Below are 27,860 nucleotides of genomic sequence, written 5' to 3' on the forward strand. Positions count from 1 at the left end.
CACTTTACTTCTCTATACATAGCTGACACGGCACAAATATCCCATTCAGTTAGATTTAAGGGCCGTATTCATAAAAGAGTGGTGGTGATTTAGTGCATGATAAAGGCCTTGAAGTGAATGGTGTTATTGTGCACCAAGGACCATATTTACTAAGCATTGTTTAGCCATATGACACCATCTGCTCCCATTCAAGCAAATGAGACAAAAGTGCCTTATGATTTAGCACTGCATAGTAAATATGGGATTAAATCTCTACCACATTTTAGTGAGGTCCTAAAAGTTATGGAAGAATATTACATTTTCACTGTATATCTCTGACTTCGAGTAGTTAGGCTCTGTTAATGCATTTGTGCTTTTAAGGCTACAACAAGAGTTAGATATAATATAATAGAATAGAATATTGATTATAAATATTGCCAAGTTTAACTATATCCATAGAAAAAGTAAGAAAGTCTCTGTCACTATTAGCTTTTAATCTACATATGATATCTTTATGCTATCCTCAGAAATACTCCAGCCAATCAATGGCAGTCTGACAGTCCTGATTTTGCAGTACACATTTGAAGCACAGAACATGTTTACTAGTATTTTAGATATATTTTATATTTCCCCGTGATTTACAATTCAATTCAGACTCCATGTGCTTCTCCAGTAATTAATGGACTTTTAGGTGCTTGTTTATGTTTATTAAAATATATTATGTCGTTGGTTTTTACTGTTTTAAGCAGCAATCCCATCTGCCCATTTTTTTTACATTTTTTCTCTTTTAAAGTTTTTGGACTGGGGGGGTCTTCAAAAGCTGAAATGCTATTTTCAGCTCTGAGGATCACCCAATTATAGCTTTAGGTCCCAATGTTCTCCTTTTCCTCCCAGCAAATCAGAGTAGCTGACAATCTGTGGGCCAATAGCAAGCCTCCACGGATATCGTTGCCAGGCGTCACATTTAAATAGCTAGGAAGTGTACTAGCACCTAAGACCACAAGTATCTCATGAAGCCTGAGGTCCTTGGGGCTTAAAATAGTGCAGCTGAGCTCCAGAGAAGGTCTCTGTTTGAATACTGTTGTAACAGGGTATGTCTCATTATACCTTTCTATCCCCCTGTTAATCCTGTTATGTTAGTCCTGTTAGCCGCAGGCAGTAACAGGTTAAATCTATGGGCTCTTAACCCCCGTATGCCCCTCTTATGAGTGATGGAAGTAAGGTGGTGACTCATGGCCTGTGTAAGCCTATCAGTGATAGGTATAGACCATGAGCCCACCCCTTCTTGAGTCTCTTAGGAGGGTGTGACCAAGTTAGAGAGAGTCCTGCTTGGGCTCTTGAAGAGAGAGGATGCAGAGAGCTGTGAGTCTCTACTATGGCAGGATGAGCATGCTCACCCCCAGCCTCTGAGCTGGCGGAACATCAGATTCAGCCTAAGGCCCTATACTTTCAGGGCAAAGCACCATCCTGAGGAATGGAACCTCTGAGACCATGCACCACTGTCAGGACGAACTGCAGTGAGTGCCAGCCTGAATAAAGATCCTGTTCTAATATACCTCAGTCTAAGTATCAGTCCTTGGGCTGAGGGGGAAGAGTGCAATAGTGGAGGCTGACCTCCGAGCATCCTGAAGCCCACTACTGTTGGAGGCGCAAAGCACCAGGAGAAGAACCAGAGGAAGAAATTAAGCCTGTCCTGATCTCCACACTACCGCAGATCTGGTCAGCTCTCCTGACCCTAACAGGTATCGCACCACACACTAGGTAGCATAGGCTACCTAGTAGGTAGGTGCATAGGGGCCCGTGCGCCCTTATCAATGTGGCCGGTTGTCCAGTGCCAACTACTGTTCCAGCTACTACTGCGGACCCTGCTGTGGGCCCATGTGCTCTACAAATGCTGATCCTGTCTGCTATGGTGATCCCAACAGTCCCAGGGATCCATATCTACTGCTGTTCCTGAGGGTGAATGGACTGTCCCAGGGGTGTCAGGTGTGAGTCCCCAGGTGACAGCGGAGCAAGGTAGCTCCATACGTATGGTCGCCCGGGCAACTGGCTCACCCCAGCATTACGTTCTGACAGAGGTGTCCTCCCTAGACGAAGAAGAAGATCTCTACCGGGCGGAACCTGTGGAGAAGAGCCCACATCCTACCTGCCAACCGGGGAGAAGTTCCAGGTCGATCGCGTCCATCCCAGAGGCTGTGGAGGTTCCTGAACGTCCGAGAAGCTCTGCGACTTCAGATGACGCCAGTGCTGCTCGTACGCTGCCTGCAGAAGAACTGAGGGACATCCCCTACCTTGCTGTGGGTGAGCCGCCTCATTCCTACTTTGTTGCACATCCAGTTGCGGCCTACCTGGAGGAGGCGCCAGGTGCGGCCTTGTCTAGTGCGCCACAGGGTGACAAACTTCTGGTTTCATCGGATGTGACATCATCGCCGTCGCCGGACTTGTGCTTGCCTGACTGTCACGGGACTGTCCATGGCCAATGATGTCGACAAGATGGCGTCCAAGGAATCAGTGGAGCCTGCTGCACCACCGCTTAAGTCAGCAGCGGTGATTGCGTGTCAGAGTTCCCCAAGCACTCCCTGCTACGTGGCTTCTGTATGGGAAGGGGTCGTCGTGCCTCTTAATCCCTGCTGTTGTCACCACCCAGGGGCAAAGGAAAGCCCCTTTCTACAGGACAGATCACGGACTTGCTAAAGCCCCAGCCACCGGCCCATCTCATGCTACTCCTGTGCAGGACATTGTGGACTTTGCCCAGGCCCATTCTGCCCATGTCACTGCTCCATCCTCGACCAGTAGTTCTCAGAGGGTAAAGTACATAGACCCTGCTGTTACACCGTTTGTATTAACCAAGTTCCCTGATACAAATATGGGGAATTGGTCAGGTGGGGTTGGGAACTCTGAAGAGTCTGAGGGAGAAATCCTGGTGTCTAGTTGTGTTAAGAGACTTGGGAGCAGAGGATCGTACAATTCTTTCAGGAGATTCTTGGGATCTCAGTCCAATTGTCCAGTGTATCGGTGTCATCTTCATCATCTACTCCATCCAGTGCCTTCGTACCTGTATGTACCTGACATGCTAGTGTAGGATCTGGGTCATTGTCTCAGGGAATCCGTAAATGGTGGGACCCCATTTTTCAGGGTTATGCCCCTGAAATAAAGTTCATGAGGTTTGTGCTGGTTAGTGGCCCAATAGTTGACCATTGGTGGGAAGAAGGTGCCTTTTCTCCAGAAGAGTCAGCGGAGGCTCTCCGTAAAAGAGAGGGAGAAATGAATTTGGGTGTACACATACCTAAGGGCCCCTCTATACTGAAACAAAAGAAAAAACAGTGCAAAACCTCATAGTGTAATATGTAAATATATATTGTGATATAATAATCAACAGGTGAATATCGCACGTACATCAATTAGAATATATATAGACATCACATATTAGGGACATGTTACCACATCAGCAACTCATCTGCCCCAGATCGCATACGTTCAGGCCAAATGAAGAAACAGAAATCCTTATCTCCCAGGAGGCTGTCCCCGATATCTCTTAGTCCCAGTCGTTGCATGTCCAGTTGAGTTGAGGGATAATACTTCCACCTGTGTAGTAGAACGCCAGTTACTCACTGGATCCACGTGTCAGACTCTCGGGAGACTTCTGATGACGTCACATAGACTCCGTCACGTCTCTGGCGGTGCTTGCTTGTTAGAGTGTCCACATAGACTCACCACACATGGCGTGTCAATAAGTCCACAATTAAATCTGGATATGCGCTGGATTGCGCCTCCTTCCTATGCGTTTCATAAATTAATTACTTTGTCATGAAAACCAGGATTCTGGGTACTACCTGGCCAGGGAGCTGGTCGTAAGGTCCTGAAGCTTAGCCGAGTTGATCGGGCCATAAGAAATAGATACCGGCAGTCCCACGGTTATAATTTCCCCTATGTCGTGGAGCCTATAATGCAGGAGATAGAGGATAATCGGCATGAGTGGCTCAAACTAGCGGTCTCGGATTATCACCAAGCTAAGACCAGTTACATGGAATTCGTGACTGAGTCTAATATTTGCTCAATTATGAGGGAATGGCTCATAGGGACGTGTATATATATATATATGGACAGAGTGGAAGTTCACCAACAAGCGGGTGCCCCCAAGGTATACTCTGGGTGGAAGACTTTGAGGGACGGGCTATAAGGATGCCCGATCCCAAATATTACAACTAGCTCTTCCCATGCTCTTTATGTTGAAAGAGTAGTATTAGTTATCATTGCTGTAGTCAGTGGATGATTTGGGTCTCTGGGGATTGTGACTGTATTATGGTTATGTGTACCATCATGGTATGTAACCTGTATTGTTATCTTTCAGGTTTCAGACTGACAGATGGTGGACCCCAAGCAAGGCCATTGGGAATTTCACCCAGGGGAGAGTGTAACAGGGTATGTCCCTTTATACCTTTCTTTCCCCCTGTTATCCCTGTTATGTAAGTCCTGTTAGCTGCAGGCAGTAACAGGTTAAATCTATGGGATCTTGACCCCCCTTATACCCCTCTTATGAGTAATAGATATAAGGTGGTGACTCATGGCCTGTGTAAGCCTATCAGGGATAGGTATGGACCATGAGCCCACCCCTTCTTGAGTCTCCTAGGAGGGTGTAACCAAGTTAGAGAGAGTCCTGCTTGGGCTCTTGAAGAGAGAGAATGCAGAGGGCTGTGAGTCTCTCATATGGCAGGATTTGCGTGCTCACCCCAGCCCCTGAGCTGGGGAAACACCAGATTCAGCCTAAGGCCCTATACTGTCAGGGCAAAGCACAATCCAGAGGAATGGAACCTCTGAGACCATGCACCGCTGTGAGGACGAACTGCAGTGCAGCCTGAATAAAGATCCTAGGTAAAGCAGTGGGAAATGAGCACCGCAATCAGGATCAGGCTGGAGGCAAAGTGCTATTCAAAAAAAGAACTTTATTGCGGCATAAAAGCCAAAGATAAAATTACATGAGGAGGATCCTCTGACGCGTTTCGTCCGCAGGGGGACTTTATCAAAGAGTGATCTATGGTAGCCGGACATCGCTATATATAGCCCCTCTCCCCCGCGTGCAGGTGCATAGCACCTCCCCCCTCTCTCATTACTACAACAACTGATGCATACATGATCTCTTCTAGGGGGGGAGTGTCACGCACCCGCACACCCCGGGTGAACAGCAAACACCTTTACAAAATCAACACATGACACCTACTCCTATCAATGTGCCCCGATGCTTATATATCATAGTCAATGAAAGCATATATAAGGTACAATACCTTCCCATTAAACACATAATGACGGGACAATGTCATATAGTTAAAAAAACCAGCGTGTCCGGTCTACCCCATCAAACTGATAGAAGTAAACAACATTACATACTTTAAAAACAAAATTAATAAACAATTAACCAAGAAAAAAATACATAATAAATCTATTTGTCATCAAATGTGTACAGGCATATCCACATATAAGGTCAAATCATTTTCAAAGAAGATAAACCTATACACATATGCATAAAAAATATTCCAATGAGAATATAAATTCCCCAATAAGGGACACATATCATATGTAAATCATATGCAACCCCCCCAAAAAATACACAAACTTATAACTATATCCTAACTTAAAAAACTTAAAAACAAAAGCAAAAGGAAGAAAAGAAAAGGAATTTTCCAAAAATAACCTAGACTAATAAAGAAAAAAACATGATCATAAAACCAAAAAAACTCCTATGTCAAAGAATAAAAAAGATGAAAAAATAATAATAATAAAGAGGCATAAATAATCAGGATGTGTGTGCTCAATCACTCGGTGTGAAATAACCCAAGCTATGTATAAACTCATATGAACTTTACTATAATATCCATATAATAAAGAATATATATAGTACATAATAATAAACATAATCTATATCGCATAGGTCATGGTGAACACAGAGAGCAAAGTAGTGCACGTTCTAATAAAGAGCACTTATATAATATAACCTTATTAGCAATCATGGAAGGAAAGGACCAACTAATGAAGTGAAAGATCTACACAGATCTATCAAGCATCCAACAACAATATACAATAAATCCCGGGAGAAACCTTATATGAGGGATATTACAGTAATCTATACTATGAATCATGATTTTATATCAATACATAGCATACATTACAAAACAAGTTTATGCACATATATAATATAAATATGTGCCACTCATGAACTTGTAGGAAATGGGCCAATTCCCAATCCACATTAATACCGGATGAATGGAGACTATCCATGCAAAAGATCCAGTACATCTCTCGCTTATTTAGGAGGTTAAGTCTATCTCCCCCCCTTGTGGCTGCTGGTATATGCTCAAGGCCTGAAAAAGAGAAGCCCTTGATCCCTCCCATGGGGCAAGTGGAAAAATATCTCGGGACTGGGCGTGTTGTGTCTTTTTTCTTAATCAAACGAACATGCTCTTGGATTCTGTGTTTAAGGGGCCTAATAGTCCGGCCAATGTAGACCTTATTGCATCCACATCTAAGTATATATACCACATAACTGGTATTGCAGTTAATGAATGTTTGTATGGTCTTGTGTGCCTTAGGTTTAAAACACTCTATCCTTTTAAGATTTGTAGCATACCGACATATGTTGCAATGGCCACACTGAAAAAAGCCTTTAGGTATATTTGTTATACCCGTAGTGTGTTGTGAGGAAAAAAGGCTAGGGGACAGATATGTGGCCCAAGATCTCGCCTTGCGAAATACAAATTTAGGTCCCCTGTCCGTGATAGTCTTCAAACCCATATCTAATTTCAATGTGTCCCAATGTTTTGCAACAATAGGTCGTATGATATTAGATTGTCCACTCTGCTGTGTAATAAAGAGCGGTATTGGTCTTGATCCTTTTTTACCCCATTGTTCTTTTTTAGAGATATTCATAGAGAGGAGATCTTCCCTCTTCATGGATTTCACAAAAGTTAATGTTTCTGTGAGATCCCTATCCTTGTATCCCCTTTCAAGGAATCTCGTGATGAGTTTCTGAGCCTGTATAGCAAAGTTTTCTTCTGTAGAGCACAGCTGTTTTAAACGCAGCAGCTGGCCCTTAGGAATTCCTCTCTTAAGAGGCCCTGAATGATTGCTGCTAGCCATCAAATATGAGTTCCTAGAGTTGGGCTTCCTATAAACATCTGTTTGTATCTTCCCCTCTAAATCTATATATAACATTAGATCCAAATAACAATAAGATGGATACTGTGTTCATATGTGAAGTGTAAATTATATTCATTGGTATTTAAAGTCTGAATAAATTCATCCAGAGTTGGTGCATCACCCTCCCAAATAAAGATTAGGTCATCGATATAGCGTTGATAAAAAAGAATGTGTCTCCTAAATAAATTATGATCACCATAGATAAAAAGTGATTCCCATAATCCCATAAACAAATTAGCGTACGAAGGTGCGAAAGATATGCCCATAGCCGTGCCTATAAGTTGTAAATAAAATTGTGCATCATAACAAAAATAATTGTGTGTAGGTAAAAAAGAGATAGACTCAACAAGAAAAGTGCATAGTGTTGGGGAAAGACTCGAGACATTCAAAAAATGTTGTATGGCCTCAATGCCTTGTTTGTAGTTTATAATGGAATACAAAGATCTTTCGTCCATCGTAACCCATATACAATTTTTGTTCCATTTAATTTGTTTAAGATTCTCTATGAGATCTCTAGAGTCTTTTATAAATGAAGGTAAACCCAAAACCAAGGGCTGCAAAAATGAATCAATATAGCGTGATAAGCCATCTCCCAAAGATCCAATACCTGACACAATTGGCCTACCACGTGGATGTGTCAGGGTCTTATGGATCTTTGGGAGATGGTAAAAAATGGGTATAACTGGGTGTGATGGATATAGAAAGCCCAGCTCTTTTGGATTCAAAACATAAAGTACCTCACCAAATTCCAGGAGAGATCTCAGTTCCTTAAGAAACATTTGGGTAGGATCTGTTTTTAATTTTTTATAAGATAGAGTGTCTCCCAATTGTCTTAATGATTCTATATTATAATCTTCCGAGGACTGAACGACAATTGCTCCCCCCCTTGTCCGCTTTTTTAATAACTAAGGATTTATCCTTTTAGAGCTTCAATAACTCATGTCTCTCAGCCCCCGTAAGATTATCCATTCTGGGATTGCCTATAGTGAAACCCTCGGCCACCAATTTTTCAAAGGTGGAAATAAATGGGCCCTTAGAGTTATTAGCAAAGAAGATAGATTTCTTCTTAAACTGTGTATGTTGATGCTGAAAAAAATCAGTAGAAGGATCATATGATAATGGTACAACCAATTGCTCATCAAGTAAACCCTCCAAATCCGCAACTGCACAATACACACATCATCTTTATTTATAAGTGTTGGGACACCTGAAATGTTTAAGACTGTTTATTATACTTATTAGGGGACTGGAACCCTGCTCATATTATGAGGACATTGATTGCTCCACAGCACCACTAAAAAAGTATTAGGAGCACCCAATAAGGGAGTTTCCCTTACCATACCTTGAATAAAGATCCTGTTCTAATATACCTCAGTCTGAGTATCAGTCCTTGGGCTGAGGGGGAAGAGTGCAATAGTGGGGGCTGACCTCCGAACATCCTGGTGCCCACTACTGATGAAGGCGCTAAGCACAAGGAGAAGAACCAGAGGAAGAACCAAAGCCTGTCCTGATCTCCAGACTACCACAGATCAGCTCAGCTCTCAACTGTGTAATCTCCCACTGGGTGGGTAGGGGGGGGGGGTGCAGTGAAATAATGTTATTAAATACATTTCAATTTTGGGCAGGATTGCTGCTTTAACATTCATATACCATTTGTTTTTGTTTATTTTATTAGTATCAGTTAGTATCAAATCTGCAAACATTCTTCTGAAATTATGCTTCTATAAGGAGTATAAGCTTTAGAAGAGTCAGTATTATTGTATAGCACAGCAGGTTTATTTTGATCACCAAACATGAACTTTTCCTTTCATCTAAATGGCATAAGTGAAATATGTCCATATTGTATCATGTGTACAGTATTCATGATCATCAGATCTTAGTTGTTCATTCAAGCTCTACAGCTCTAATAAATACGAAAATGTAAAATTCTATTATGGTCCATATTTGCTAAGCAGTGCTATTCAATAAGCCACATTGTGGCTTAGTAAATGTTACCAGTTATATAAAGGAAAATATACTTATTGTGTCACTTAGTCTAAAAGAAAACCTGTTACAAATAAAACATGGTATTTGATACATTAGAACTACTGCGAACAATTATTTGTTCAGAATACTACAAAATCCTACTACAATTCTACAACATGTACTGTACACTGCAATATGAAAACTATTTACAAATTACAAAATGATGCAATGCAATATAATTATATATTGATAGTTCAAATACAGAGGTGGAATAAACACTGATCAAGGTAAAAATAAACGCCAAAAAGTGGATCACTGAAAATAGTTGTGATGAAATAATAGGGAGACTTTAGATATTGCCATTGTTAAGCTATCACTTGCAGGATGATAGGGATGTGGAACGTGACTATTTGTTTCCAAATAAAAAAAAAAAGCAAATAACTGATGATATATTTAGTGAAAACCCATCAAACAACGCTATTGAATTTTGCAGTCACTACATGATAAGTAATGCAGGTTTCTTCAATAAGGAGTTAAGTAGAAATAGCAGTGTTAGTCCAGTAGCGATAGTACAGAGTAAAATGAGTACTTCGGTATTAGATGATACCTTTTTATATTTGGACTGACAATGATATTATATGACAAGTTTTAGAGAGATCTCTCTTCTTCAGGTCTGCAATCCTGATTTACAGAGATTCCATGTTTGAATGGAGAGAGCTTAGGAGCAGGACAAAGAGAAAGTTCTCGGCTACCAGTAGATGGCGCTGCAATGGTCAACAGATCAAAAGCGTCTAATAAATGAAAACACACTCATATATACACACATACACACACACACACACATACATACATACATACACTGTGCCTCCTCCTCTAACAGAGCACGGGGCAGCCATTCCGAGGACTGGGGAGAGAAAGCCCCCCTTCCCGATCTGCTTCTACACCTCGCAAGCAAAGGAGACAAACAATACAATAACTTAAAGAATTGCACAGTTGGATAAAGCAGGAGGAAAAGCAAACAGAGCTAACCACTGAGATCTAGAACATCACTACTTTGTTACCTGACTTACTGTAGAGGACGGTTTGTTAGAGCTGCACTCATCGTTGCAAGCTGGTGCCTTTGGGAAGAGTTTATTTTGAGCCACTATATATTTTTGGTTTGTGTGTTAAACCACAAACTGATGTGACGGGAAACGGTGTTTCTGTTCAACTAAAACACCTCTGACTGATTCTTGCAACCATCCGCGTCCCCCCTCCCACCCCCCTCTCCCCTCTCCCCGTTTCTGTTCTTCAACATAAAACAAGAAAGGAGTTTACTTGATGTTTGTAGTGAAATGGATGTGAGATTTTATCCACCACCAGCACAGCCTGCTGCAGCTCCTGATACCCCTTGCCTGGGACCTTCTCCCTGCTTGGACCCCTACTATTGTAACAAGGTGATTTCATGTGTTTTTATTCTATTCTTCTAGTATCTTTCTGCACTGCTTCTTTTCATATGCATGCACATAAAGCAACGCATCTCTTACATAAACAGAGCACAGTGTACAGTAGATCTACGCTGCTCTCTTCTATTGCTTCCACACTGTAACTGATGTGCTGGGTACTCTGTGCAATGGTGCAGTGGGGGACACAACCTCTCATTAAATTATGCGAACTCTTTATAGGCACCATAAGTCTTCATCTCATCCTCTTCATAATCTGCTCGGGCTCTTTATTCTTTGACAATGTTAACTGGTCCTTGCCTTCAGATCTCTGATACTGTGCTCAGGACACACATTCTATAATATCAATCAGTAAGAATAATTGTGTATTTTATACAGTGTTTTGTTTAAACAAGTGAGAAGCACATAGATTTATCATATTCTGTTTCTGTTTGAAAAATTCTGTTTGGCAAAATGTGTAGTTTCCTATTTTAGCTGTATTGCTGGATAAGGTGAACTTGTGGGATGTTCATAACCATAAAAGCCCCTCCATGCATTTACAGTATGTAGTAAAGCAGTGTAATAGTAACCACATCATCTCTAATGTTTCAACCAAGAACTTAGTGTTTACAGCAGCAATTTATGTTATATATATATATATATATATATATATATATATATATATATATATATATATAAAACAAAACATGAAAGATATATATATATATATATATATACACACAAAACATGAAAGATATAAATATATATAATGCCATTTTATCTTTGCATTGGTACCTGCTGAAATAATGCTCTCCTTCTCTTGGAGAAAGCACTGTAAACATACCATTAAGTGTGTGAAGCTGAAGCTGGAAGCATGAACACGATGGCAGTAGGAATTAAAGTTATTACTGTTATTACACCTAACACTCAGGAGTGTCACAGTGGGATTTTTTCCCAGGATTTTGGAGGTCTCAAGTTATTTTATTTCAGTAGTCGACAGTGTTATTACATTGTTGTAATGTGGCAGGAGGCGACTAAATTTCTATGCATAAATTATACTTGTACTGTATGCACTGCTGTGATATTAGTTTGTGCACTTGAATACAAACTGGTTGCTAAACACAACAACTTACATGAAATATCTAGCATTACAGATTTTTACTGACACCACTTTCCACTGCTTGCAAAATCTTATGTGTAGGTTTTGGTAGAAGTTTCTTGCTCTGAAAGTTTTGTATTGGATAATAGTTCTTAAAGGTCAATTGGAATACCAGGTATTGAGATGTCACTAGACAATACAACTACTGCTAGTACTACTACTCCTAATAATAATACTTACAGTAATAGTAATAATAAAAATACAATTCTGAGCTGCTACTTGAATTACTCTGTAGTACTGTATATACATTGCATTTTATTTCTATGTTTTAATCTTTTATGCAAAATATCAAAATCATGCAATGCACTTTCTCTGTGCTGTAGAATAAGTTGGCACCTGGTAGATAAATTACAATGATAATTCAAGTTTTAAAAACATTTTTTAGACTGGTTCATGTGATACATATACCAGTAATTGACCCAAATATTTGTAGATTGCAACTTTGATTCATAATTTTGTAGTGCTAAATGCTCTGTTGTGCCAAGAAAATAAAGCTCCCCTTGGTCTAACATATATACACCTAGTTCTGTGTAAATACTAATTAACTCCATTCTAATAGGCAATACTATTCCTGTGTGTGCCTAGAAAATTAAGTAGCAGTGATCTTTTGCATACTTTTGTCAAACAGTGTCAATAATATTTTAAATAATGTAAAGTTTGGTAGTATAGAAAATCATATAAAGCTTAGACATCCTTGGGACAGGCACTCTTCTCATCTAGTTTTATTTATGTTGGTAACACGTCCAATACTGACATTGTAAACCTCTGTGTAATCAATGTTATATATTAATACACAATACTATGACTGTGCCATTACTATATATGTATATAATTGTACTAATAATACAAAAGTTTAGTCAATTAACACTACTAAGGGGATTGCAATTACAACAAATGGTTGTTCAGATATAACAGGTGGCTATTATATAGCACATAGTGTATTCCATGTGAACATTTTTGCTCAACATATATTAAAATATATACCAACAAAGGCTATGTGACATATATTTCAACATACTGATTGGGAATATTTATTATAGCGTATTTGAAAAGAAATTAGAAATTTGAGTACATACTTTATCAACAGCTTTAATCATGTACCCAGGAATGTAACAAAATTACGGATAGCTTTGTAGATCTGTTTCAGTGAACTGAACTACCTAGCAAGCATATTAGCCTTAAACTATCAAACACTTTCAACTAACAATTTCAAATGTAATACGTATTCAAATTTAACATAATTTAGAACAAAGATGGAAAGCAGAAATGATATGTACTGCAATTATTAGTTTTACACTTCATGAATATATAGGAAAGGACAATCAGTGGGGTCCTTGAGAGTCAGGTATTTTGTGAACATTAATTTAACAATCAGTTTTATAGTTTCTTTCAATAGACCATAGTAAACTACATAAACATTTTAAAACCACTTGTTTCACATTTTACCAGAATGATAGATGTTTTGTCTCTACTTTTTTTTAATATACAAGATCAGTGCATCCCACCTTTATAAACATATCTGACATAATCCATGCAAACAATTAAAATATGTTTCTGTGTGTGTTTTTCTTTCCAAATTGTACTTTGCAGTATACATGTAATCACAAACCTAAAATCAGAAGTATTGTAATACACACCTGGTAAATGTTATAAAGTTATGGACCCTTTATGTGTTTGAATGTGTATTTAATATGGAGATAGAAAACGTGTTTTGTTATTTGAAATTATTTTGTGATAGCTAAAAGCAGTGATATTATGTTTCTTATGTACTTTTTGTTATGGTGTTGATGGAATAAAACCTCGACAGTTCATACAAAAGCCTAGGTTATACTTTTTAGCATAAAATAAATAACACTTGCTTCTTGCTATCTTGTTAACCTTCTGTCTAAAAATGTCTAAAGCAATAAGCAACAATACATGTGATTTTCTATTATGCTATAATAAATATAGTGCTCTTGCTGGGTCACTGTTTTGAACAGCAAAGGGATTTGATGGCAGACTGGACAAACAGATTTAGACACCGAGCTTGTAGTGTTCATAGCTGGAGGGGTAGCTGTCAGACATTTGTACAACTATCAAATAGCAACCACTAATCAATACAAGGCTACTTTAAACATCATGTTCCACAGTAACTGAGTTAACAATAAATCCAAAATAGTGATTGACAAAAACATCGCACACACTTAGTTAATGCAATTATTATGTAGTTTATACAGGTCTGTTCGAATTCATGTTTAATTATGTGTCGTATATTAATGTTTTCATAGCAGCATTTTCCCCATATTCCATAGAGCATGAGTGCAGCAGCCTGTTTGTTGTTTTTGTACAATGTTTCCATGTATTATGAAATGTCTAGTCACATAAAAATGATAGCACTATAATTATATTTTGACACCTCTAGCAGATGTTAGTCTCGCTGATGAGATGGAGGCTGACCCCTGCCATCAGTGGGAGAGAAAATAATGGTCTCCCTATGGCGAGTCTCAAAGAAATGTGCACTAGATTTGTGTGCTTAGCTACTTTAAATAAAAACGAAGTCTACAACCCCACCACTTTCTACAAATACAGATTATTTTACCTCTCAGGGTAATGAAAGCGAGTGGAGATGTGTTTAAAGATTACAGCGGAAAGAAGCTTTGGGCTTCAAAATGGGACTCGCATTGAAAAAGCAGCAGTTTGCAATTGTTGCCTCCATTTTGTTGCCCAACTTTTTTGTGATCAGTGTGTACATAACAATATTTAATATAAATACAAATAATCACAATACTGTATATCTAAATAATGCACCATATTAATTGTATTCAGGTTTCAACCATGCCATTATTCTAAGCCCTCCATCAAGGGTAACACTGTTTTTCTTCCCTTACCAAAACATGCTATTATGTTGTCGGTCGTAGGTTACATTTAAGATATTATCTTTCATAGATGAATGGACTGAATGTGTAAGTATCAAATCATTGAACATTTGTGCCCTTCACTTTTTACAGCATTATTGAGTACGCATTGTGATTGTAGTTACAAACTCTAATTCCTTTTCACTGCCCACAAATGCCTGAGATTTTTTTTTTTTTTAATGGATTGCAAATGGAATTAGCTGTTGTTCATTCCCACATGCTTGCTACTGGATAGATTCAGCGGTCCAAGCTTTTATTAAAGGTGCATTCCCATTTAGTCAGTACTGATTATTGGTTATTTTATTTTACAAATTGCCTTTACTTTGCTTTTCTCATTATCATAAATGTCATTGTATAATCTTATGGCAGTTGCCAATTTGTATCAGATTTTGATGTATGTATTTCTTTATTTATTGCAGGGGACCTTAAAAAATGGTTCCCATTGTATTTGTTAATTGCTTTATAACCCTCTGGTGTTAATTGCAAGTTTCATATGGAATTATTTTCCCAATTAGGCATGAAGTCCTAATTGGTCCTCAATAAAACTTGTGTGCATTGTGTATTCAATAATCCTTTTGTATCATGTTTATTACAGTGAGGCTGCGGTCCCAGTCACTGCTACAGCGCACACCTCGGCGTGCGCTGTGCGTGTAAGCACCGTCCCTCAATGCTCATTGGGAAAGGGCCCAGTACTCACCTTCACGCTGAAGGTGCAGTCGCGCCGTACTGCAAGGTTTTTTAAACTCAATGAAATTGAGTTTAAACCTTGTGACGGAGGCATGGCCACGCCCCCACCGGCGGTTCACCCAATGAGGGTGAACCAGCTGTGTGACGTGATGGCCACGCCCCCGCAAATCCCCAACCATGCCCCCTCCCGTCGCAAGCTCCCTCTCTCCTAGAGACCGCAGATCGCGGTTAGCGCTGTGCACGCGCCGCCCCTCCACCCCCGCCGGGCGCGTGTGTCACAGTCATGACTGGGACCGCAGCCTTAGCCTTTTAGGCCTAACATTTACAAAACTACTAAACATAAATGAAATATTGAAATAACAATTGGAAGGCATGGGGTAGATGCTACACTGGTTAATTACACTTTTATTCAATTGAAATATATACCACTAAGTAGGACTGACATTTAAAAAAAAATAGTTTGACTGATTCACTTAAAGTTCATTGTTCCATAATATTTTGATTCTAAACTATTGACCCTAATTCACCTTCTTATGCATTTGATTCTCAATAAAATATATAATTTGTTGGTACTAAACAAAGCAATAAATACAGTACCTTGGCATTGCGTTTATGTAAGATAAACTCACATGTGGCAAAAGTACTAAGCCCCTCCAGCTGTTTTGTTTGTTGTCTTTTTATTGAAATCAAAGGCACAAACATAAAAGTCGTTGATAGTTCATTTTTTTAAATAAATAGGAAAAATGTTTGTTTTTCTCTTTCACTTCCATTTCTACACTAGTGTTTCAATCCCACCATGGACTCAATATCATGGTCTCTGATAATGAATCTATGATACCATTGAAGTCTTGGTTTGCCATTATGATTTACAGTGTGCCCTTTTTACTTTGTGTATGCTCTAGCACAGAGCCAGTCAAACCCACGGGCCGCAGGCTGCGGGCCGCATGCAGCCCAAAAAGTGTCGACATGTGGCCCGCGCCTGTGAGCTAACCAGGGAGAGAGCTGGTGAGTCCTGTGCACAGTGAAAATGGAGAATCGGCAAGTGCTGAAAGTTCCTGCCGGGCCGCCTCTCCCCCGCTAGTGCTTTCTGCTGCCTCTTCCCCCACTAGTGCACTCCATTTCCTCTTCCCCACTGTTGCTTGGTTTGTGTATTGTGGGCAGGAGAGGTATTGTATGTATGTATTGTGGGGCAGGGGAGTTTTGTGTGTGTATAAATATTGTGGTCAGGGGTGTATTGTATGTTTGTGTATTGTGGGTCAGGATGGGAATTGTGTGTGTGTGTATTATGTGGAAGTGGGTATTATGTATATGTGTATTCAGATGCAGGGGGTATTGTGGGGAAGGGGGTATTGTGTGTGTATGTGTGTGTGTGTGTGAGTATTGTGGGGTAGGGGGTATTGTGTGTATGCGTATTCAGATGCAGGGGATATTGTGGGGAAGGGGGTATTGTGTGTGTGTGTGTGTGTGTGTGTGTGTGTGTGTGTGTGTGTGTGTGTGTGTGTGTGTGTATTGTGGGGCAGGGGAGTAGTGTGTGTGTATATATATATTGTGGGAAAGGGGGGTTACTGTGTGGTGTGTGTGTGTGTGTGTGTGTGTGTGTGTGTGTGTGTGTGTGTGTGTGTGTGTGTGTGTGTGTGTGTGTGTGTGTGTGTGTGTGTGTGTGTGTGTGTATTATGGGGCAGGGGTTATTTCGTGTGTGTGGTGGGGAGAGAGCAAAAGGGAGGGAGAGAGAGAAGGGCTAAGGGGGAGTGAAGGGATGAGTGGCAAAACGAGGGATGGGGAGAGATAGAAAGGATGGGGATACAGAGAGAGAATGGATGGGGATACAGAGAGAGAATGGATGGGGGAGATAGAGAGATAATGGATGGGGGAGATAGAGAGAGAATGGATGTATGGTAGAAGGTATGGAAAAGAGAGAGAAGGTATGGGGAAGAGAGAGAAGGGATGAGGAGAGAGAGAAAATGGATGGGGGAGAGAGAGAGAGAAAGAGAAGGGACGGGGGAGAAAAAGGATGGAGAGAGAGAGGAAGAGAGAGAGGAGGGATTGGAGAGTAAGAGATGGGATAGGGCAGAGAGGGAGATAGAGGTGAGATGGGGGGAGAGAGATACTCACAATGTTTACATATTTTGAATAAGGAAAATGCAAGAGAAAAAGTATAAACTTAGGTTATAGTGACTATTTATTAAAAAAAAAAAAAACATTTGTGGGGGCCTGAGTCTTGCAGTCGGATTTAAGAATCGCCCCCAAGCTATTATGAGTTTGACGGGCCAGCTCTAATACACATTTTTTTACTTTAAGTTTTTCAGTTCTGCTATTTTGTTTGAAACATTGATCATTAGGATAATGAGCAGAACTCAATAGCCTAGCACCCAACATAGGCACATTCAAAATAATAATATTCAAATGTGTGTTAATCATATATTTTCTTGCAGTACTGTTATTGGACCTACTTCGTTGCATATAAGTTGGAGACCGTTTAATTCTCCAAAATTTATTTTAAATACAGTGTTAATTTGTGCACAGGAGAACCTATTAAGTCAACTATTTTGTAGCAGGTGTTCTGCCAGTTAGTATGTGTAATCAGTATTAGCAGAATACATGATACCTCTAAGTATTATTGTTGTAGTTCATCATCGGAATCAATACTTCCTTGACTATCGTCTTTGAACCATGATAAGACTTTGGTCAATGTAAGTCATCATGCTCAAATTAGGCGCAGTGTGAAACTTTTTCTAAATTATATCTTTCATTATAGTTGATCAATTGTGTCAATATGTTTAATGATCAAGTCTTTGTTAGGATACAAGATAGATAAATATAGAGTATACAGTATAGATAATACACACAAGTCTATGACACTAATAAATCCAGGCCACCCATTCCTTAGTTCACACAAATATAATAAGCATGCTAACAATCACAAGTAGACCATTATTAGGTGGGTATTCAATGTGCATATATTAAGAAAAATGTGAATCCAACCGATTATAATAAATATGTGAAACGTTTATAATAAATATGTGAAACGTTTAAAGTAACTAATTCAGATGTATTTACTTATTTAAGGCCGATATGCAATGAGATTACGGTGTAGTTCATGTTGGACAAGAATCACCACAATGAAAACTGACACCAAAAATTTCCAAACCAGGGTCATGGAGAAGCAACTTTTCCTCACGTAAAGATAATAATGATAGTAACATTATAGTAGTATTGTCAAAATAATAGGAGAAAGAAGAATGTTGACTTAATATTGTGTTTAATTGAAAAGATCACTATCTGTTTTGTTGTTTAAATCACAGCTTCTCAGCAATTACATTAAAAAATATTTGACTTTTTTTTTTTACATTTGTTGTTGTGTGTTTTTCACAGCAGCAATCCCCCCCTCCACCCCCCCCCCCCAGAATCGTTTTTATTTACCACTTCAGTAAACCAGGGGTTCAGCAGAGCTCAAGCATTGTGTTCCCAGCTCCAGGGACCTCCAGTTTTATGGACTTACATTTTCTTGGAGTGTCTCTCAAACTACAAATATGGCCACAGGGTCACCAATATAAAGCTGCAACAGTGTCTCCCGAAGAGGTTGCAGCTTCCTACAGTATTAGCCTCCAATGGTGGACAATTTCCATTAGCAGCTCAAGAAATTCCACCGCTTCCCCCCTCAATATAACGAACAGGCAAGACTGCTGCTTTAAACTCTGCAGTTTATAATAATTCCATTTCCCTTGACAAGTTTGACTCTCAAGTGCTCATTATCATAAGAGATTTCAACAAATATGTTTGCCATTCCAGTCTTTGTAGACACTGACCATGCTACTGTACAACACCTAAGGCTACAGCCCCAGTGTTGGCTGCTGCACGCGTGCTTGGCAACCTAGCGGTGCGTGTACAGCTTAAAGCCGAGATCTGCTGTCTGTAGGGAGCAATGGAAGGTGCGGGGGCATGGCCCAAACGGGGGGTGTGGCTTTGCAGACTGTTTGGAATAGTTGAAATGCTTGACACTGGACTAGATGGCAGAAGAGGCAGTTTACAACATAATTCAAATGCAAAACTGCACTATAACTGCGATGGCGCGTCAGCCAGTAGGGAAGACAAGAATTTTGTCTTCCCGTGCGGCGACGCAGTCACGTGGTGTGCGGGGAGCAAATGGCAGCCTAGGGGAGTGGGGGAGGAGGGTGATTTCCAGGGGAGAGGGAGACACAACTGTATAAAAAAATGTGCTTACGGTGCCACAGCAACTGAGTGGCCAGAACCTTAACCACAGGGGCCTGCCTGATAGAGGTGAGTGTCTGGTGTGTGGCACGCCGTAGCTCACGTCACTGTGATCACTGGGGACTCATCCTTAGGCTCTCCAACTCATTCCAAACAACAATACAGTGTACACTATTTACAAGAGGTCTTTTTACATAATTTTTACATGTGCTGGAAAGCAGCCGATGTGGATACCACATGGAATCAAAATGGCTTACCTGGAAATGGTACATTCTATTTATTTTGAAGTGTGTATTTTTTATTTTTTTGCCAAAGAAGACATGTATACCACAACTCAAATATGTGTGACAGGAAATATTTTTATTTCGTGTAACCTTGAATTGTTGATTTCATATATCTTGCACGTGGTTTGAGTTAAGCCTTTTAAATCAATATTATATTATCTGACACATGTTCATAAAAGCCTATTTTAATGACCATAGCTGTTTCTCAATATGATTTTTGTTCAATCCATTATAATTTCTAGTCTTTGAATTTTCAAGGACTCTTTTGATCCTATGTTTGATTTGTTTCCTTTGCTAAAAACGTTAAGAGCTTCTCTGTTTCTAAAACATTAGTGTTACTGGCAGCTTGAAGAATTGAGTTAGAGGTTGCGTTTCTCCTAAGAAGACTCAGTTAATTCCAAGTCACAACAAAGTAATTATTGATACATATGTCATATACAGCATAGGGAATCTGTCACATTCCCTTAGCTGTTGGATCACTGAATTGTAGACCATTCTGCGACTCTTTATTGGTGGATATATTTTGAAAAGCACAGCATGGCTACGGTTAGAGAACTAAGCTTCTAAAACTGTTATTTGCATCTTGGAGTCTTGGCTGAGATCCTAAAAGGCTTAAGAGGAGGCTCTGCTGTGGTTTCTATTGATATTTTAAGTATTTGATCAAGGATATCATAGTAACAACTGGCATTGTGCAATTGCTTCTACACAGGAGAATATGTCAATATTTTGAATTAGGCCTAGGTTGTAGTGTTTAAGATATGTTCATTTAAGCATTAACCCTTTTTATTTTCTTTATTAGCATGTAACAATGACACATGTCAAAAAAATGAAACCTAGCAATGCATGCAATGGTTTGGAACCGTTGATATAGGCCTAAACAACTATATATAAACAAATGTGGCCAACCTTTATTGACTTTTTTTTCATTTGTCGGTCTAGGGATTACTGTCTAATACATTATTTAAACCTTGATCTGGTTTCACCCCTCAAAAACCTTGAATGTAAAATGATGACATTAATTTGACAAAAAGAATATATTTCACCATTTGACAGATGCAGTCATGACCATTATTAATAAAAAACCTCTTCACAGTGGAAGCTTAATATCAAAGCTAATGATTTATTTTATGTTAATGACTTTCTACCAGAGCATAAAAGACTGCTTATAATGGACTTTCAGTACTGTGTTCAGTTACTAAGGCTAATGGGGTAATCTTTTCTTTGCCAGATTCAAGCTTTTGAAGTAAATCATGCTAAATCATGTTACTTTTACAAGCTTAATTCTTGAAATTTCTCACAAAATCTAATTTTAAAGAGCTGGTGGTGGCTTTAATTATAAAAATAAAAAAATGATATTGCATTAAAATAAGCAATACAGTTGTTAAATATTGTATTTGTCCAATGTGATTACATACAAAGACACAATATAATTTCTTAGCACAGACTTTTCCATATTGTATTGTGTAATTAGATAACAGATGTGTTGTATTAAATTCTAATAAAACAAAGTCATTTAAAAGAAACAGTTGCATTTAGTGGGCCTATTTTTGCACTGGAAGCTTAAACCCATGTTTGTAATAGTTATACACAACATTATATTCTAATAATAAAGACTTTGTCTTGTAAAGTTCACATAATGTGCTAATCATGTCTGGTGGTCAATAAAGGCTCCCTATCTCACTCCCCTGATGCCCATAAAGGCTATTATATTCATGGTAGCAATTCAGGTACAGCTGCTGTGTGTTAATAATACATTACAGTCCACTAATAAACCGGTCAGCACCTTAAAGGTGCAGTCCCACATAGTCGGCCAGTTGAATTTCGTAGGGGCCTCTGAATGGGGAATTATTTGTCATTCAAGTGTTTTCTTTACCCTTATCCCCACCCTGTCCTTATAAGAGAGTCAATAAAGGTAAGGGGAGATGGGAAAGGGGGGACTTTGGTTGTACAAGCACGTGCTGATCACACAGTGACATCACACAAAAGGGAGCAGTCAGAGGACATAAAATCCCTCTCGAGTCTAAATTTTTAAAAAAATTAAAAGAATTCGTTGTGTCAGATTTGGTAAAAAAAAATACAAATAATTGTATCAATTATCTAGATGAGTCCCCTTAAACATGTCACCAGAATTAGTTTGCTTTGGTCCTACGATGGATTGCTTATTAAAAGAGACTAACCCACCTGCATTCCTTACTTTACATTTCTTACATTATGTACATTATACACTCACAGTAGCTTTAGGCGAATAATTGGTGATGAAAACAATAGATTCCATGCAACTAAACCAATGTAAACATCACTGTTCTTAACCCTGTAATCTTGGAGCAATTCATTGCTAGGTACTCCAGTATTTGACGAGTTAAAGCAGGCATGATCAAATTATATTTGCACAATCCAATTATATGGTTTAGTTTAACATTTGTGATTGGTATAGAGAACACACAATCTTGTATATTTTAAAACAACCTTAGCAATAACTGGTAAGAAGATAGATAACCATAGTTATTATTCTTTACCGAGGATTTTCAGCACAAAGAAAAATCTGCATGCATTGTATTTTAACTGGTGTTACACAGCTTGATGACCTTGCATTTTATCCACTCTCTGGAATAGAAACCCCTACAATACATAATTCACACAAAACAAATAAATGAATGTCAGCTAAAATTTTAAGAGATAATAAAAGAACAACTACTGTAGTAGTTTTTTTTTTTTTAAGATTACATTTAAATTGCATGGGGCTAACAACGGAGCCATGGTTTGCCATGCCTTCAATATATAATACTTACTTACAGTGAATGTATATGGAAACGTGTGATATACTGTATGTCTCTGATTTCATACATATAAAGTATAGATCATTGTTTGAAAGTAAGTTTGACACATTGTGTCATGTTGAATACCTGATTGATACAATGTAAATTAAATCAGAATTATGTGTATTCTTTTCATTTATAACTACAATGCGTAAATATCAATTATTAGTGTCATATTATTTATAATAGCCGCATGGTCAAAATAACAAGTTTTGTTAACCTATATAATGAAGCATAGAAGTTTGGTTGACGAATAACAACCTCATTCTGCGCTAACTTTTTAAGATTCATTCTAGGGTTAACTTGGCAGGAGATTTTGACACAGGTTCAACTGTTTGTTTTGGCGTGCAGATTCCATTTTTTTTGTACATACCATTTATATCTGCGCGCCATGCACAACCCATTTGTATGCGCCAATATATCGGATTAAAAACTTTTGGGGGGCTTTTGAGGGAAAAAAGGTGCACTTAAGAGAAATATAATATTTGATTTCTGTGCGGCAATTTTATGCCAAAAAGGGCAATGTGGAATATGTTGGCGCTTTACAAATAAACTATAATAATAATAATAATAGTAGTAATAATAATAATAACAGCATTGGCCCACGATTGTTCTTTGCAAATTATGCTTTTACAGTTGAATCTGACACAATTTCTTGCTATCAGTCCTATACCCTTTTCAATGCACCATATAAAAGGATGTGTGGAGGACACCTTTGGGAAGCAATTGATATTTTGAAGTGAGAAGTATTTTAGCAGCTGATTGATTATGAGGAAGGAATGACAAAATATAGGCCAAGATTCACTAGTTTCCATATCTCTCTCTGGGGGATACTCATTAAGCTTAAACAGTGCCGATCAGGAAGCACTACCGCATGGAAAGTCCAATTGAAGTCCATGGGAGAAGTGTGATAGTGGACCCTGTTCAACATTATTGCAGCACTATTACAGTGTCTGGGAGAAAGGCCAAGACTTAAATAACATTATGCTATTCCTGAAATAAAGTGACAGTAACCTAGAGTGACCCTGGAAAAACCAGGGCACATTTTGCGCATGCGCGAGTGCTAACAACACCAACCATGCATGCGTGATCAGCAGTTGCAGTCCGCTCGTGCAAATGCACGGGCAGCCGGCAATTGCCGATTGCGCATGCGCATCCAGTGCCAATAAAAACTGGGACAGTGGCCAAAAAAGTCGGGACAAAGGCCTAAAAATCGGGACTGTCTCGGCCAAACTGGGACGTCTGGTCACAGTATGTTAACCGTATGCTAATAAGCTATATCATGGACGTTATTTTCGCATCTAATTACCTTAGAAAATAAGACTCTAACTGAGGGAAAACAATGGCCTTTCCTGTTCTAGGTAACGTCACGTTATTTGCCCTAATTTAATAGAATTTTGTGAATCTAGGCCATAATGTATTGTTAGTTGCCGTCAATGCATCAAGTTTAAGCCCTGTAAAACTGTAAACATTATTCGTCGGTAGCTAAGCCAGCCTTTTATGTTTTTTAAGGCTTAGCGCTCCGGCTGAAGTGAACTAGAATGACATTGGTTTAATGGTCAGTAAATGAATAGGAGCACTTTGAATTTGAACTGCTGCCAATTTTGCACAAACAAAGAGACTGACAAAAGAAGGAAAGATTGTATGTGAAATGCAAAGCACAAGCAGCGCACTAAGGAAGGATACGTTGAGGGGAGGTGGGGGGCAATAAAACATGATGTGGCTCTGAAATTATACCAGATTTTCTATACACATAAATTTGGGGTGTCTTATGGGTTTTTTTTTTTTTCATTTGAGCTGTGTCAGTTTATTACAAACCTGTTGGGTGTACAAAGTCTGTATGATTATATTCAGATGGAATTTGTGGTGTGTTGTTTTTCTAAATGCCACACTGTGCCCTGAGGCCCTTTGGCAAAACGTTAGAAATGTCCATTGCTGTAGTTCCCAAGTCTCTATGTATCTGATTGTATACAATTGTACTTTAATCATTTATGGCACTTTCAGTGTGTAACATTCATTAGTAAGGCAATTTGTCATGACTGTTAATAGTCATAATGCATCTGCTCTCTCTCTCTCTCTCTCTCTCTCTCTCTCTCTCTCTCTCTCTCTCTCTCTCTCTCTCTCTCTCTTTCTCTTCATTTACAAGGCTTACAAGTAACTGTACAGGCAAATATCTCAATACATTGAATTATGAACTTTTTTTTCTCCAAAATTATGAACTGTGGCTAATGACTCAAAATGCAGAAAATGGTTTAACAAGCACTGCACAGTTATTTTGCAATGCCATGCTTTTTGTGAATGTTTAGTCTAATGGCAGAAGAATAAGGCGTCACAAAATGTTTTGTAATTATGTTTTCAATGCAGCCAGTCTTTTCTGTTCACCTATGAAGGATTAATATCGCTAATATATTTATATGAAACCAGTCATTTAAGTAGTCTTGCTTTTCATTTACAATGTGTTAGAAATGCCTGACTGATGTGTTGTATCTTTAAAAAAAAAAAACCATGCTTGCATGACAAAACCAAGTAAAATTGTGCCAGCATGCTCTCTTGTCATGTTTTGTGTCTGCCTTGAATGACATTGTTCACTGTTCTAAATGTGAAAGGTTAAACTGTTCCCTAAAGCCAAAAAGATTAGATTTTTTTAATAGAGATCTGATAACTTTTTTGTATTACATAATATGTCTTGCTTCCCATACAAAGGGCTTTTTTTTGACACATTTTCATTATTAATCAAAAGCCAAAAAATGTGAGTGTTATGATTCTTTAGTAACTGAGCTCAGACTTGGTAAAAAAAATAAGTTTCTTGTGCTAACAAAAGCTGTTACTGTTTAGGTTCCTGTTCAGTGGTTAGTCCACACGGTTCAGTGAACGTTGTCAAAAAACTTTTCTCCTGATTGACAACCCTATAGGAATGTGAATGGAGATTTTAATTGCATATCATGTGTGTGCATTATAGTGAGTAAATTCACTGACTCTGCCCATGACTCAGTGATGCTTATTTACATATTTTGCAGATCATATGGACCAAATGTAATGTTTTGATGGATATGATATTCTGAAAACCATTCTGAAACAATGGTAGTATTCATTTGGTTTCATTAGTCATTATTGATTGTGCATAGCCATTGAAATGGACATCCATATGCAATCAAGAAGTTCTATAGCACATTTTACTGAATAATGCTAACGTGTTGTAGCTATAAGGTAACAGAGTGAACTTTCTTAAACTACAGTAATGTTATTAAGATTGGCATTTTGTGATACCTTTCATTAGGTTATATAATACATTCTTAATTGACATTGTTATTCTCAATATTGGCAGACTTATTGAAACTACTAGTCAATTCAATCTTGGGTCCCTATTCAATATTCTATGAGGCTTTAATCAAGTATAGAAATATGTAGTAGTGTCTGCTTTGTATAGTCCTAGTCAAATTAGTGTAGCCATGACTGGTTTTGGCTACCAGTCTGCCCTCCCTGTCATGTAAGTCCTGGTAACAATGCAGGCAGTGACAGGACCAATCCTGGGATTTCCCCACAAGAGCAGCACCCTTGAGTGACAGAGGAGGAGGTGGGACTAGGCCTGCGTTCTGCCCAATCCTGGGTTCAGATTTGGTACCTTCCTCCCTGGTACTTAAGGGGTTGCACTACTAAATTTATTCAGTTATCTCTACCCTTGAGAGAGACAGGTAATCACTACAGAGGTGTAGCTGGCATTGGCACCCACTGTCCACTCCTCTTGGGGAGTGAGAGTAATACCATTCCCCTGGTTCTACTAGAGGGTCTAGAAAGAGTAAGGACTGCTTCAGGTGCCCTTGGCCTGGAGTGGATGTCCAGGGACCATCCAGAGGTTGAAGACCTGTGTGAGCTGTATTGAGCAGAAGCCTGTGTAATACTGTACTGAAGCAGAGGAATAAACCGATTCCAGTTAATCATACTTCTGCCTAATGTGCAATCTTTCTGGGGGGAGTGGAGTAGTTCTTCTGCAGGAGATTGTCTTCATACATCTGGAGCCTGCAGCAGATGGAGGCGCTGTACTGTCAGAGATAGAGACCAGTGATGTACCCCAGAAGCCGGCCCACATGTCCCCAATACCACCGGCAGACCACTCAGCATCCTGTGAGCCAACAGGTAGTCAGCACTATATACAATGTAATGACAGAATCTCCCAGAGGGTGGGGGAAGCAGCGTTACATTAATAACTGAGCCCCAATGAGCAAATACAACAACATATTTAACAACATAAACCTGTTGCTTTTTCCTCCGCAATATTACAAAGATACACCCTTTCCTCTTTTGCTCGACTGCTAAAACTCTGACTTCCAAATTACTGTAATCTCCTGCTGTCCAGCCGTCCTGCCTCTCACCTGTCTTCCCTACAATCTATCCTAAACACTGCTGCCAGAATCACTCTACGCCTTCCTAAATCTGTTGCAGCGTCTCCTCTGCTGTAATCACTCTCTTGGCTTCCTATCAAATACCGCATCTTGCACTCAATTCTCCTCCTCACTTTTAAAGCTTTACACTCTTTTGCCCCTCCTTACATCTCAGCCCTAATTTCTCGCTATGCACCATCCCACTCTTGCGTTCTGCTCAAGGATGTCTTCTCTCTACCCCCTTTGTATCTAAAGCTCTCTCCTGTCTTAAACCTTTCTCACTGATTGCCCTACACCTCTGGAATGCCCTTCCCATCAATATCCGACTAGCACCCTCTCTATCCACCTTTAAGACCAACCTCAAGACACACTTGCTTAAAGAAACATATGAGAAGAACCGTGGCTAATACTATACAAATGATACATAAAGCTTGGCCCCCTGCAGACGGACTTCCCAGAACACACTCCTACTGTCTCTGTACGTTGTTCCTACCTACAATTAGATTGTAAGCTCTTCAGAGCATGGACTCCTCTTTTGAAATTTAACTTTTATGTCTGAAAGCCTTCCGCTATCCACATCCTCCATTTTACACCCCTTTTCCTTAAGTGCAATTCAGCACTCGGAGTATGGTTTACTCCCACATCGTTCCTTCTGTACATTTTTTTTAAATATTCATATCAGATTATCTATTTTTTCTGTTTTTGTGTGCTGGGAACTATTTTGTTTATTATTAGTGTTTGGAAGGGTGAGGGCCCTCCCTTGTTCCCATTGCACCACTTGCGAAGCTACGTTATTCCTTGTTTATTTCATTGAGTGCTTTCTACTCCCAATATTGTTATGCTGTTATGTTATACAATTAGATTGTAAGCTCCTTG

At 39.1% G+C, this 27,860-nt stretch overlaps 1 protein-coding gene across 3 annotated transcripts in view; it reads left to right on the forward strand.

The window, feature by feature from the left end:
• The first annotated feature begins 9,954 nt into the window (after positions 1 to 9,954).
• Positions 9,955 to 27,860, forward strand: part of TOX (thymocyte selection associated high mobility group box) — a 386,296-nt gene continuing 368,390 nt past the window's right edge. For all 3 annotated transcript variants that reach the window (XM_075584054.1, XM_075584058.1, XM_075584056.1), the window contains exon 1: positions 9,955 to 10,571. In XM_075584054.1, the coding sequence (XP_075440169.1) occupies positions 10,470 to 10,571 (102 nt within the window). In that variant the 5' untranslated portion in view covers positions 9,955 to 10,469. The remainder of the gene's footprint in view (positions 10,572 to 27,860) is intronic.

This window comes from Ascaphus truei, chromosome 2 (assembly GCF_040206685.1).
Source record: "Ascaphus truei isolate aAscTru1 chromosome 2, aAscTru1.hap1, whole genome shotgun sequence".
NCBI classification, from domain to species: Eukaryota; Metazoa; Chordata; class Amphibia; order Anura; family Ascaphidae; genus Ascaphus; species Ascaphus truei.